Raw genomic sequence first — 13,140 nt, 5'->3', positions numbered from 1 at the left:
CATATTAAAGAAAACAGTACTTTATATGAATATATTTTTTCTATCTGTAACATCAGTGATTATGAATTTGGGAAACACACTCAAAGTTCAGTCAGTCAGACTGAGGCAACTGAAATGATGAAAAGCGCTGCCCCTTGGGCCTACAACCTCTTGACCTGTGGAATCACTGCAGGGAGATGATGGCAGCAAGGGGCTGATAGAGGCCAGTCACTGGGGCCTAAAGGCACATCCTGGACATGTCCTTTTGGCAGCACGGCTCTGAACACAGCCACAAATACATACATGATCACACACACACACACACACCCACACCGGCTGTATCTCCAAGCATTAAAGGAAGAATAAGAGGAAGCACTTGATGTTAAATTAGAGGGCTAGATATTCTACTCTCATCCTAATGATAAGAAAAACAACCCCTAGACTTAGATGTGTCATTCATCACAAAACTGGGAGCTACTGGGTCCACAAAATCCAAATTTTGACTTTTGTGTATATGCTCTGGTCTTCTCTACTTTACTCGACTCCCCGAACTCCTCCACTGATCTACTTGGTGTATATTCCGTATTTTATCAATATATTAATTTGTGGAGATCAGCCGTGCCAAGCATTCCTGTCAACTGACATTTAGATTGAATTTAATTTTTAGAACAAATATGTTTTTTAAATTATATGATTACACACCTACAGGCTGTTTTGGTTATTGCTGCTGTGAATACCTATTTGTTTCTAATAATAATGTGCTTCATTTTAATTGGAATAAAAGGCCATTCCATTGATTCTTGAAAGGGGCAATAAAAGCACTGTGCCTTCCGCTGGTGCGTGTGTGTGTGTGTGTGTGTGTGTGTTAGTGGTGTCGCTACACGGCTCTTTGTATGTGGTCATGATTCATATTTTCATTTAAGCTTCACACTACTGATATTCTCACCATATTAATGTTAGTCAATGACTAGATTAAATATTCAATTTATCCTGATGTGTGTGCGGCAATGCTTTTGAGTGGGATTGTGTTTACAGTATGTATGTGTGTGTATGAGTCTGAGTGTCTGTATGCTGATGTGTAATGATGTGTAAATATATTTATGGCTCAGGGTCACAGTGGCATTAACCTGACCCAGACTCTCTCTCTCTCTCTCTCTCTCTCTCTCTCTGGGGAAGTGCCGTGCTGCTGATTGTTCTGTGTTTCAGTCAGCTTTCGTGACCCTTCTACCACTGTAAACACAGCAGGTGTGTGTGACAGGATGCTTCTTTAGAGAAAAGGTGAGCACCAAGAAGTACCAAAGGGTTCCATAACTTTTAGGATGCCATTCATAGCGAATTTGGGGGGGGGGGGGGTATCTGGAGACAATCATGTTGCACAAAACTTACTTTTTTCAGAGAGTAAGATAAAGCTTTGTATTAATCCCTTGACTCAGCTACCTCACAGGAGGACTACATACTGTGCTCAGTTATGTGCTGCTTTAACCAAGTGGGAAAGGTATTCAGTTAAATGTCCCATCAGTCAAGCATATGCCAAAGGCCTACATCTTATTCAAGTTTTAAACCTCTAATTGGTAACGTTTAAAAGGCGTTTAAGAGTGCCCTTTCTTCTCCCTTTTCTCATTTCCCATTTAATGTGTTGTGTCAGAGTCTATTACCTCAGTTGGACGTTTCTGTCCCTTAAGTTGAAAAAAAAAAAAAGGAAAAGGGAGGAGGTGAGTGAGAGAGAGAGTGACGGGGTGTGTGTGTGTGGGGGGGAGCCATCAGCTGAGGTTTGCCAGGTCGATAAAGCTTTTAGATTTTGAGATGTTTTCAGGGGGAGCCCATTTCCTGCGGCTAAGAGTTGTTAATGGAGCTTAAGGAATTATCTTATGACTCTCGGTTCGAGAGCAGTTTATTTCAGCCCGGACCCTGCTCCTGTGCCGGAGTGGCTGAATATGCTGCTGTCAAACCCGCTTAATGAAAAGTAACGCGTCGCTGATTACAGTTTTATTTGGTCTCTATGTAAAAAGCTCCTGTTAATTTACCATCTCGCTCCCTCAGTGTGTTCGTATTTGCCACGGCTGAATGATTTAGTTATAGCTTCTCTCTCTCCCGCTCTCCCTTCTCTCTCTTCTCCGTCTTACTCCGTGTCTCTTTTTTTCTCCAATAAAAAGCCACTTGGTTCAGAGGTCTAATAAAATCTGTCTTCATGCTAAATTAATTAAAAGCCGCGGCTTTGCTGTCTTATCTGTTCGGGACTTAAACTCTGGCCTAATTTTTCTATCAGTAGCTGTGAAGAATGGAATACACGGTGTTGCGTGTGCGCTAATAAACAAGCCCGGATCGAGTAAAATGAGACTGAAACCATCCCTACAGGAATGAGCCCCCATTAACCCCGCGTACACCAGTCAGATACCTCTTCATTCATTCACAATATCCATGTCTTTCCTCCGCTTTATTTTGGCCGTCATGTCAACTTTGGGAGTGCTGCAGGCTGCAGGCGAGGTCCTCCGACCTAAGAAAGCAAATAAAAAACAGGGCTACATCCTGACTCCGATATATAGAAAAATCGCTTTTGTCCAACACACCACTTTCTTCCAGGAGGGTGGTTGCTGATGGAGGGGGGGGGGCTCAATCGTTTGTGCTTTTTCCCATTAAAATTCATCACTGAAGCCCCCCCCCCACCCCCTCACAGGACAGACAGAGTCCCCCGAGAGCTCCACTTTCGCCATTACTGTCAAGTACCCTTGACTCCTTTCCTTTTGCCCTTTTATCTACAACAACTAATTCGAGTTCCTTTGCCCTTTTCACTTTTAGACGACGTGAGCGCCTCTCCCGTAAAGCCCTTCCACTTTTCAGAGGGGGAATCACCGTACAGGCTGTTTTCTGTGCAGGGCCCCCCGTCTCAAGGAAATTGAGGGGTTACTGTCAAAACGAAAACTCCTCAATTCAAATTATTTCGCAGGGTCTCCGTTTTGAACCCATTAATGGACGTATGGCGAATAACTTACCCTTCTGACAGCTGCATCATGGACGATGTTGAGATGTTTCGATAATATTATCAGAGAGAAGAGAGGGGAAATCAATAGCCTGACATGAAATATGACTGCGAACATCGCGAGTACAGCCTGTTTAGAGGGAATTAATGAGGCAGATCTTAGATGCTGATATTGCTCTGTCTTGAGGGTTGAGCTGTCTCATTTTCTCCCTGTCACTAAATGAGAGTGAATGTTTTCAGAAAGGAAAAAAAAAAGAAAAGAGGGTTGGAGATGTCAGCTTGCGCCTGTTTTAACGGCTTAAAAATGAATCCGAGAAACAAAGCTGCTTTATTTCACAGTAGATTGTGTTGTAAAAGGTCCGATCTGCTCGGGCGTACTGTAGGCCTCGTGTGCCCCTAGCTGTAAAGGACTGGGCGTGAGTTTTTACATGAAACCAAAAAAAAAAAAAGGCAAGAGCGGAGCGAGAGAGACAAGGCAAGGCCCGAGGTTCAGCACCATGGACAGCAACTCTCACCATTAACCCAACATCACAAGCGCGCTTCAGAAACCGACTGCCTTTATTTTCAGTGAACAAAGTTGAAACGCTCTCACCCACTTCCTGGGAGAGCTGTGCATTTGTGAGACTTCTTTTTTTTTTTTTTTTTTTTCCTTTTAATAGTGATACTCAACTGCTGAGACCTAAATAATATTCAATTACATTTGCATGCGCATAGTAAAGAAAAATAAAAATCATGTAAACCTTAGGCCTATTTTTTTTCCCAGGATGTAAACTTTTTTATACATTTCGATGAGTTTTGTGCGTGCGTCGAATCAAATAGGCCAAACGGATCCGGATATTTCACGTCTGTGACGCCAACGTAACAGCATATAGCGACCATTACTTCAAAAAACGAATAAAACATAATGAGGGGAACATGGAGACGTAACAGGCTTTTCCATCCGACTTTGAGTCAGTCACAAAAAGTCTTTCTCTTTTTGCAATAAAAGGGTCATTTGGTTTTGTTAGGAGCAGAAAAGTTTGTTGATAGTTTTGGGGAAACCCATGGCACTGTCTTTGGGGGAGTCTTGATGCTGCTGCATGACCGCCGCGCTCCTCTCAGCCTCCAGAATGGCGCCTTTGGTGTTCGTGGTCCAGGAGACGGTGGTGTTGGTCAGAGCCTGGCTCAAAGTGCTGTGCCTGAACAAGGGGTCGTGGAAAACCCCGTCCACCCAGTTTCTCAGGGTAGTGACCGGCGAGTCCTGCCTGTTGTCCAGGCCGGTCACGGGTGAGGTAGCGACGGGGGACGGGGTGAGGGAGGAGGGCGGCGGCTGGCACCTCAGCATACAGGATGGATATTCAGTCTGGTTCAGGGATGTCGCTGTCTGGGCCAAGGACCAGATCCGGGGTTTGCCGTCTAATATCTGGTGTCCTTGCGGCTGCTGCTGCTGCTGCTGCTGATGATGATGATTGTAACACACCTTTGCCTGCTGTCTGCTATCCGGTTGGAAGTCCTCTGGGTTCGTTTTGAGACAACTTTTGCTCAAGTCCTGCTCCCCTCCCAGAGAAACGGGGATGGAGAGTTTCAGAGAAGAGTCCTTGATGAGATTTTCGGTGGGGCAGTCGGCTGTCGTAGACATGTGTGTGTTCATGTGGTACCGATGCTTCAGCTCGCACTCCGAGCTCTCCGACTCCAGCGTGTCGAAATCGTCCAAGTCGCTCAGCTGGAGGTCCTTATCGGCCCGACTTCTGGTCTCTGGGGAAACGAGAACAGAAAGGAGACAGCAGAAACGTCACTGGCAGCAGACGTGTCACACGATGAGGCATCAGATCCGGTAATGGCATCCTGGACAGTCAAACACTGAATTTGCAATCGTACTTGTGAAATTAAGGCTATGTTATAGCCTTACAGTTTAATAAATATGTGCAGCTTGATTATTCCAAACAACTTATCATAAATCCATAGTATGATATGTATCAGTTCGGTGCACTTGATTGACTTGACCCCTTTAGGCCTATATCAGAAGTTTTAATTCATATGGCTTCAAGACGTTGGTGGAAGTTGACCTCATCAGTAAAGAGGTGCCTAAATTGTGAAACTGACTGAGGCCTGTTCACTGCTACTCCAAGTTTGTTATGTTGATCAAAGTCCTTTGGCGGCCCTGTGTAGAACATTTTAACTATTGATGCTGTTGAAAAGTTTCATTTTACACGTGGATAGAACTGTAATGTAATTACTTAAGTCTATGAAGTGGCTTTGAGCGCATATTATAAACACCAAACCTTGTAAAAACTCATTGTAATACCTCAGTGTCAATTTTTTTCTAATTATCATCATCATGCACAGGTTCGCTTTACTAACAGGATCGCACACTGATATTCTTGTTATAATTTAAAAGAAGAAAAAAAAATCAAGTTTGATAGGGTTTTAGAGAATCCAAGTATTACACCGATGGCATATCCAGATAGAAGACCTTTATAGAATCTATGAGAAAATTTAAATGATGTGACATAATTCAATATTCCTTAATCTAGTTTACAATTTGTGCAAAAATAAACAAATAAATAAATGAATAAATAATTGGCATCATGGTGACAACAGCCCAGTCCATAGAGTGCCACGCCTATAAACAAATAAAAATACTGTTGTAGCTGTATGGTTGCAGTGGAACTTAGGAGTATTCTCTTGATTATTTTCCTCTTAGTTATTTTTATTATTTTAATTGTAATAATCATTGCAGTCATTATCCTGGTACCTCATAGTGGATTTAATCTATAGTAAGAAATAATACTACAGTGAGGTATGGTTGTATTCCAAAAAGAAAGGGTGCAATTTACTGATACAAATCCTTATGACAACATAATAATGTATTTTTATGAGATGTCATAAATAAACAAGTTTTCAAAACATGCTTTAGAGGCTAAATACATCCGTGGGGCATTGCCAAACAATTCAGTATAAAGCTGTACCCTTTTTATTTTATTTCTGTAGAGCAACGAGGCATTTTGACACTAACCATCTTCATTGTTTTCACTTTTTATCTGCTCCTCCTGTGACCCATCCTCATCCTCGTCGTATCTCTTCTCCTCTGAGCCCTTGTTTCTGGGTGGCCATGTCATCTTGTTCTCCTTCTTGAGCCTCCTCCTGGCGTTGGCGAACCAGGTGGAGACCTGCGTCAGGGTCATCTTGGTGATGATGGCCAGCATGATCTTCTCGCCTTTAGTTGGGTACGGGTTCTTCCTGTGCTCCTGCAGCCAGGCCTTCAGCGTGCTGGTCGTCTCACGCGTGGCGTTCTTGCGCCTTGTTCCCCCATCCATGGAACCATATCTGTTAACGAGAAGAACACAAACAAAATGGTAATGAGAGGGTAAATATGATATGTGATGCTTGTTGCATGGCTTATTCTATGTGTTGCCCAGGCAGGTTTTCTCTCCTGAAAACCATGACACCTGCTTCTTGGGATCTTCCTGAAACGATGCATAACATGCTTTATAAGCCTGAAAGTCCCACTCGTAAACCTATCGGATGCTTCAATTATACCAAGATCTGAAAACTAAAAGTAGACATTATAAGGTAGGACACATAATTTGGAAGAAAAAAAACAGCCCTTAAACACACCGTACTGTATTGTCTATTCCTTGGGAATCCTTAATATTGTCACATTGTTTAATATAATTGGACATAAGCATTGGACCTGCTAGGACCATGTGCAGCATGCAGTACTGTGCAAGATTGACTAGATGTAAGGCAGGGGTGACTTTTTTGAACATAACTTCCATGAAAACCCTCAAACAAACCAACACCGATATTTGGAATCTCTAAACTTGTGCCAATTATTCTACCAGTAAAAATGTCCAGTGTATTTGGACTCCATCTCTTATTTTCCAACCTTTTTTCAATGTATTATCTATTAAAACCATTACTATCACAGCAAGACTCCTTCCTTTCTCTTTCCTCTAGCACAAATATTACCCATAGACCTACATTTAAAATGCAGAGTGTTGATTTTCAGTCAGCAGTGAGCTGTAAAAGTCCTCTCAGGGGAGGCTTTTATGAGGCCTTTATGGCTCTGTATAGCTTAGTGCAGGTCAAACACTGCTAAGGGAATCAAGAGGAGAAGAGCGCTGTACCTTTCCTTACCCAGTGTTGTTCCCTCACAGATAAAATAGACTGTAAAATTGCTTTATTGAGTGTAATGATGACCCCTCAGGTAAAAGACGGGCGCAAACAGAGTGGTACTGCTCTAGGCCTGCTTGTTTATCTGAATGCTACTGATTATGTTCTGCTTTAGACTTAGGCTTTTTATTGTAAGTGCACTTATTAGGATGCCTGCTGACAACTTTTGCACTTTATACCTAATTTAGTCTTATTGGTAAAAGGGCTCTTTGTTTTTCGGGGAAGTGAACTCCCCTTTAGCTATAAGTCTAATCAATATGACACTTTTTAAAAGCAGGCATTTTTTCCGTGCTTTCCCATGCAGTTCCGTTGGTGCTAGCGTCTTTAAAGTTGCTGGTTCTATTCAAGGAGCATGCTGATCACAATTAACATAATCAGTTGTTCTTATCATCCATGCCCTACATTTTCGCCATATCACAAACTTAATTAGGTTGTCATCTGATTATTGGGAAGACCTTTCGATATGGCAGGGATGCTCGTCCACACTGAGGAGGCCTCATGCTTTGCTGAAAGGGGCATGGGTCTTCTGAAGCAATTCACACCATCAGGAAAGAAATATGTCATGAGATGGAGGTGATCACCCAGTGTTACTAGACGTGATGAGAATGGCATTGACCTCCCAGAGATGATTGATTTAATGCTGGAAAACTCAGCCTACACTGGGGTATATAACACTCTGAGAGTTACCTTTTGCCCACATTTTACTCACATCCCGTTTTTGTCTAACAGCACATTCAACAGAGGCTTGCAAACCTGTGCAAACTACACGGCTCGCGATAAGTTCTGACGTTTCTAACTGGATGCATCATTTTTTCCATCCTGCCGCATGTTATGTTAAAGTACACAAAGGTTATACAGTTCACTCAAAGTTTTCTGTTGTTTGCACTGATAATGAGGCTTCATACATTAGAAAAATCAACAGAAGACACACTGTCATAGAAACAACATACCTGTCATACTGATACTGTCCCAAGGTAGGATCATAAGGGTAGTAGGCTGTCGCCTGGGTTATTCCCGCATGCGCAGAAGCTGTGGCATCTTTAGTATCAAATGTGCCCTGCAATCATATATGAAGACAAGTGTTTAGAAGAGTGACACAGATAGGAAGTCATTTTTAGCTTATTAAGTAACTCACCTGATGCTGAAAAATTCTATCAGTGAAACAGATGGATACTGGTTGTATTTTAAAGTGGCTTGGCTGTGTGATTCACTAGGGCTATTGATGAGGGTAATGGCTGATTGTGCAGGACATCAGAGTATTGAAGAAACAATCTTGTGCTAAATGAAACATGGAAAAACGACACTAAGTTTACTACAGTGGTAACTTGTCCATACCGTGTGCTATATACAGATGCATATTTTAATGTCATAACTGAAATGACAGACTTTCAAAATAGAGGTTTTCTAAAAATGAAACTAAAGAAAAGCAATAGGGACCTTAGATTTGTAAGCTTGGTCAGTGCAGGGCTCTGGACGAACAGATTTGTGAGATGGTTATAGGAGGGTATCTTGCAAAGTATAAACTGCTTTAATTATTATAGCACATATCATCCATTAGAGACTGCAAAAGCTATTCTAGTTGCCCCTATCATCATATTTTTCCTACCAATGTCAGCACTTGAAGAATTTCAACACAAAAACAACTAAAAACATCATAGGCCCATGTGGGCAAACCCTGTTGAAGTCTGTTATAGAAAACATATGAGAATTTTGATGATTTAACAGATACAGAGTCTGTCTTCTTGTACAATTCAGCTTGTTTTCCATGAAAAAACGGTTTATTTTAATAACAGTGGAATTATTGGACATTTTCTCCGGCTTTTCTGTTTCTTAAGACAAATATACACCTGGAACATGAGAGCCTGTGTTGCTAACCTGAGGAGCATTTTTCATTTATTAAAGAAAACTTGGCTGAAGGGTGATATGGGAATGAATCACGGGCAGCAAAGGGCTGGTATTTTCGGTTGTAGTGCATAAAAAAAAAAAAAAAAAAAAAAAAAGAGGAGAGGTGTGCCTGGCTCAAGTCTCAGCGCCCTGCGGCTCCATTCATCAATGCCAAGAGGGGTGAGGTGAAAGGCTTACCAGCGAGTAGAAAGCCGAGGCGTCCGTGCCGTATGTAACGTAGTTCCCATAGCTTTGGCCGCCGGTGTAGGGGCTCCCGTACACGCCCAGCGCGGCGGCGGAGCTGAGCTCATGCCTCGCCGTGGCCAGCAGCCGGCTCTCGTACACGGGACAGTAGACCGGTGTCTGCCCGGACGCCGTTACTCCGGAGTCGGCTATGGATCTGCCGGTGGACTCACAGCAAGTGGTCAGAGAGTTGGTTGTCATCAGAAACTAGGTGGAGACCGAGATAGAAATATCGGTTTAAAAAGTTAGTGCTGTGCTTGATTTGATTCTGCATTGAAGCTAAATCTGAGTTTAAGCTTGAGCACTTTGGTCACGAAGTTAGTTCATAACTTTTTTTTTTTTTTTTTTTTTAAATATGAAGGGAAAAGGTCAACATGCTACCGGTATCCACCACTTCTCGAACCGCAAAATGACACATGATTAAAGTAGGTTTTGCACAAAAAAACGATTTTGCATCTTCGCGAACGACCTCGGTAAACTCGTCCTTATTCGCAGCTTTTTTTTTTCAGAATGTCAGTCTTTAAGAACTAAAACACAACATCAAATGACTCGAAAAGGCTGCTATTTGGTGATGAACGATGTGCCACATTCTTGCGATAATGTGCGCGCAAAAACCTGTCCAAAACGAGTCCTCTCTCAGCTTCGATCTAAACGAAACGCAGGCGTTATAAACAGATATGGCTGCGACATGTTTTCACAACATCGCCCGGTGGATACCCGAGAGTAAAGCCCAAATGATCTTTTATGGCTCAAAGCCAAAACAAAACAGCAGCTGCGTTGCGGCGCAAAACACACAGAGCGTGTGCAGAACAAGTTGGCATGTGTGTTCCAGCGCAAATAAACATGTGGTTGACATTACAGAGAGGTTATTATCTTGCAGAAATCAGTGAACGCGAAGTCGGGGGTCTCGCTGGTTTCTGGTTAAGCTCTTACGTACCTTTTTTTTTTTTTTTTTTCTATCGCTGCAGCAACACAGGTATCACTGGCTGTAATGCAATACCTTTTCCCACACCCGAGCTGCGAAAGCCTCCCCGATTCTTGGCCAAAGTGCGCCAAAGCATCAGGCTTAAATCGATGGGGTAATCAATCGCTGCAATCACAACACCAAAAACAAACCGGTTAACTCGAACAAAGGTAGTTGCATGAACTTACTTGTGGAGCAGGCGAATAGGGATATCCAAATTGTGGATATGACATGGTAGAGAGGTCCCCCAATATCCAGAAATAAAGCGAGACTGAAGGTCTCCACTCTAACGCAGGCTGCGACTCTGTTTGACTGTACCAATTGATCGGTAAGCACAGGCTCCTAGGATGCTTATAGGGCGAAGCAGAGTAGCATGTTTAATTTGTGTAAAATGCGCCCACTCAAACGCCTTTCAACTGGGGGGGGAAGAAAAAAACAAAAAACAAATAAATAAATAAATAAACTGAGCAAATCTTTTGCTTTCCTTCTTCCTTTTAAAGCGAGTTCTGGGCATAAATAAATGAGTTGAGGTCTTTGCCTGGAATAATCACTTTGTTGTCAGAAACACATTTTTGCCATATAAAAAAAGTAGTATAAAAGACGTCAGCGGCAGAGGCAGGTTGTTTTAAACGGCGGTGACTCTGACGTCAGAAGTTTCCCACTCTAAAAATGACCAGACTGTAACTTTAATATGCATTTTCGTTCTCGGCAGGACGACAAAAGCAGGAAGAGCGGCTCAGCGAGAAGAAAAAAAAAAAAACATTTCAGAGGCGACGAGGGGAAGGAGTCCCGTTTCTGAAAAAAAAAGACGTCCCAGTCCGTCAATTAGGCCGCTCGGCGTCTTGAATATGCAAACGTGTGTATCAGCTCCGATGCATTAGGACTAATTAAGCACATTCCTACCAGTCCTCCTAATCGCCCGGGGGAGAGCGATTGATTTTAAAATGAATTAGTAAAAGAATATTTTCACACTGAGCGGAGCGACAGACTGCAGCCCGTCAGAGCGAACAAATGAGCCTACGAAAAATACATGCGTCCAAAAAAAACAAAAAAATTAAAACCCAAAACAGAACTAAAACACGTCGGTAGTCATATGTGGAATCTGTTAGATATGAAATAACTCACTTAAAAGAGATCGTCTTTTGGTTTTCATATTGTGCCTAAACTCCACCTGGAGCAACGAGTCCCTAGAGTGTTGCAATTACCCCACTGCCTCCCCAAATGTGCTTAATAGGATATAGTTTGAATGAACTTTGCACCTCTCCACATGCATCTCACTCACGTCTCGGGGCAACTCCCGATTATTTTTCATCTTTTCATGAATTTTAGAAGGGTCATTCTCAAATCACCTATCCAAGCTTAATTTAACTTCTAATCTCTGATTTCAAAAAAAACCTAACCACTGATTTCTATCTATCTAAACATGGATCTCTCCCTCCCTTTCTCTCTCCCTCTCCCTCCTTCACTCGCGGTCTGGGTAGGTGAAAACGTGAAGCTGCAGTAACCACAACATCAGAAGCGACCCGAACTGGCTCGCAAGCAGCCCCGGCACCGGTGCGCGCTGCCTTGCTTGGAGAATCCCGGGTTGAGACATGCGGATAGCCCCGGGGGTCGCTCCTCAAATTAATGATGATGTACTCCTCCTCCTCCTCCTCCTCCTCCTCCTCCTCCTCCTCCTCTCCTCTCCAGCTGGATCTCTGCCTGCCGGTGACAGGTCGATTGAGAGTGATTGATGACTATCTAGGGGACCGGGGCCAACATAATAATATGATACCGGCACCTTGCAATAATTGCTCGCTTTCATTTACAGATGAAAGAAGTAATAAAGAGCTATAAAGATGGAGAGGCTTGTGCTTCGGTTAAGTAACTTTTGTCTTGCCCCCCCCCCTCTTTCTTTTGGGGAGGAATTGGTGTGGTGCGGGAGGGCGGGCTCCATAAAATGTCTGTTCTCTCATTCATTTTGACAAATTGAATTATAGGGGGTTAGTACCTCCAAGCACATGCCCGCATTAACGGGGGGTTCCAAAGGGATCAGCCAGCGCTTTTTAATTTGCATTAACTCTAATGCCACCTTAACAACCCGTCTGAAGCACTCAACCATACACTCACTCACACCTCACACACAAACACAGACTCACACGCGCTGAAACACGCACACACACGCGCGCACAGACACACACACACACACACACACACACACACACACACACACACACACACACACACAGAGCTCCATTTTTTCTTATTAATTTAGACTTTTTTCTTTTTTAAATTCATTGGGGTTAATGTGACATGCAGTGCATTAAGGCAGGGCGGGACCCAATTTATCTCCAACATCACACCCAGCGGACGAAAGGGAAAGTGTTGACACGTTGATTTTGGGGATGTGGGAGCGTACGCGCACGCACGCACGCACGCACGCAAACACACACACACACACACACACACACACACACAAGTGGCATGCATTCTTTCACAGAGATATATCCTATAATCAGGGCTACTCAGCTGACTTTGTTTATCACCCTTTGCATGGACCTGTACGCTTGTGCATGTATGGAAATAGGCCGGAGACAGTTGGAAAAAGAAAAATCTGACAGACATTTTCACCAAACTATACTGCCCATATACCCCCTCCTCTCCTCCTCTTGGTGTATACCTTTTCATTATCCACTGCGTTAGCCGGTGTTATCTGGCAACTATAATCAAATATTTAGGCGCACTAGTATATGCTTTTAGACGGAAAATGAAGGCGACAGCGGGAGTTCATGCTTGTTTAGCGTTTAAAGATTAAAAGAGAAGCTTCCTTTTTTTTTTCTTGGACAGATGTGGAGGAGCAGGGATGCTCTGCGTTTAAAGTGGAGCAAGTGATGGATAAGATGCTGTTCCAGCTCAGGTCAAAGATGCTATGCTTGTGGCCTGGTTGCATTTCCTTTCT

The 13,140-nt window shown here is 43.1% G+C and overlaps 1 protein-coding gene across 1 annotated transcript; it reads right to left on the bottom strand.

The window, feature by feature from the left end:
- Window positions 1-3,959: 3,959 nt before the first annotated feature.
- Window positions 3,960-10,435, bottom strand: irx4a (iroquois homeobox 4a). Its single transcript, XM_040118493.1, has 6 exons — window positions 10,391-10,435; window positions 9,194-9,445; window positions 8,062-8,168; window positions 6,630-6,632; window positions 5,952-6,262; window positions 3,960-4,690 (listed from the first exon to the last, which is right to left on the bottom strand). The coding sequence occupies exons 1-6, from the start codon at window positions 10,433-10,435 to the stop codon at window positions 3,960-3,962; spliced, it is 1,449 nt and encodes a 482-aa protein (XP_039974427.1).
- Window positions 10,436-13,140: the final 2,705 nt, after the last annotated feature.

Source organism: Xiphias gladius, chromosome 22, assembly GCF_016859285.1.
Source record: "Xiphias gladius isolate SHS-SW01 ecotype Sanya breed wild chromosome 22, ASM1685928v1, whole genome shotgun sequence".
Lineage (NCBI taxonomy): Eukaryota > Metazoa > Chordata > Actinopteri > Istiophoriformes > Xiphiidae > Xiphias > Xiphias gladius.
Note: the sequence above shows the minus strand (reverse complement) of the source record. Positions and strands in the feature narration are given on the sequence as shown.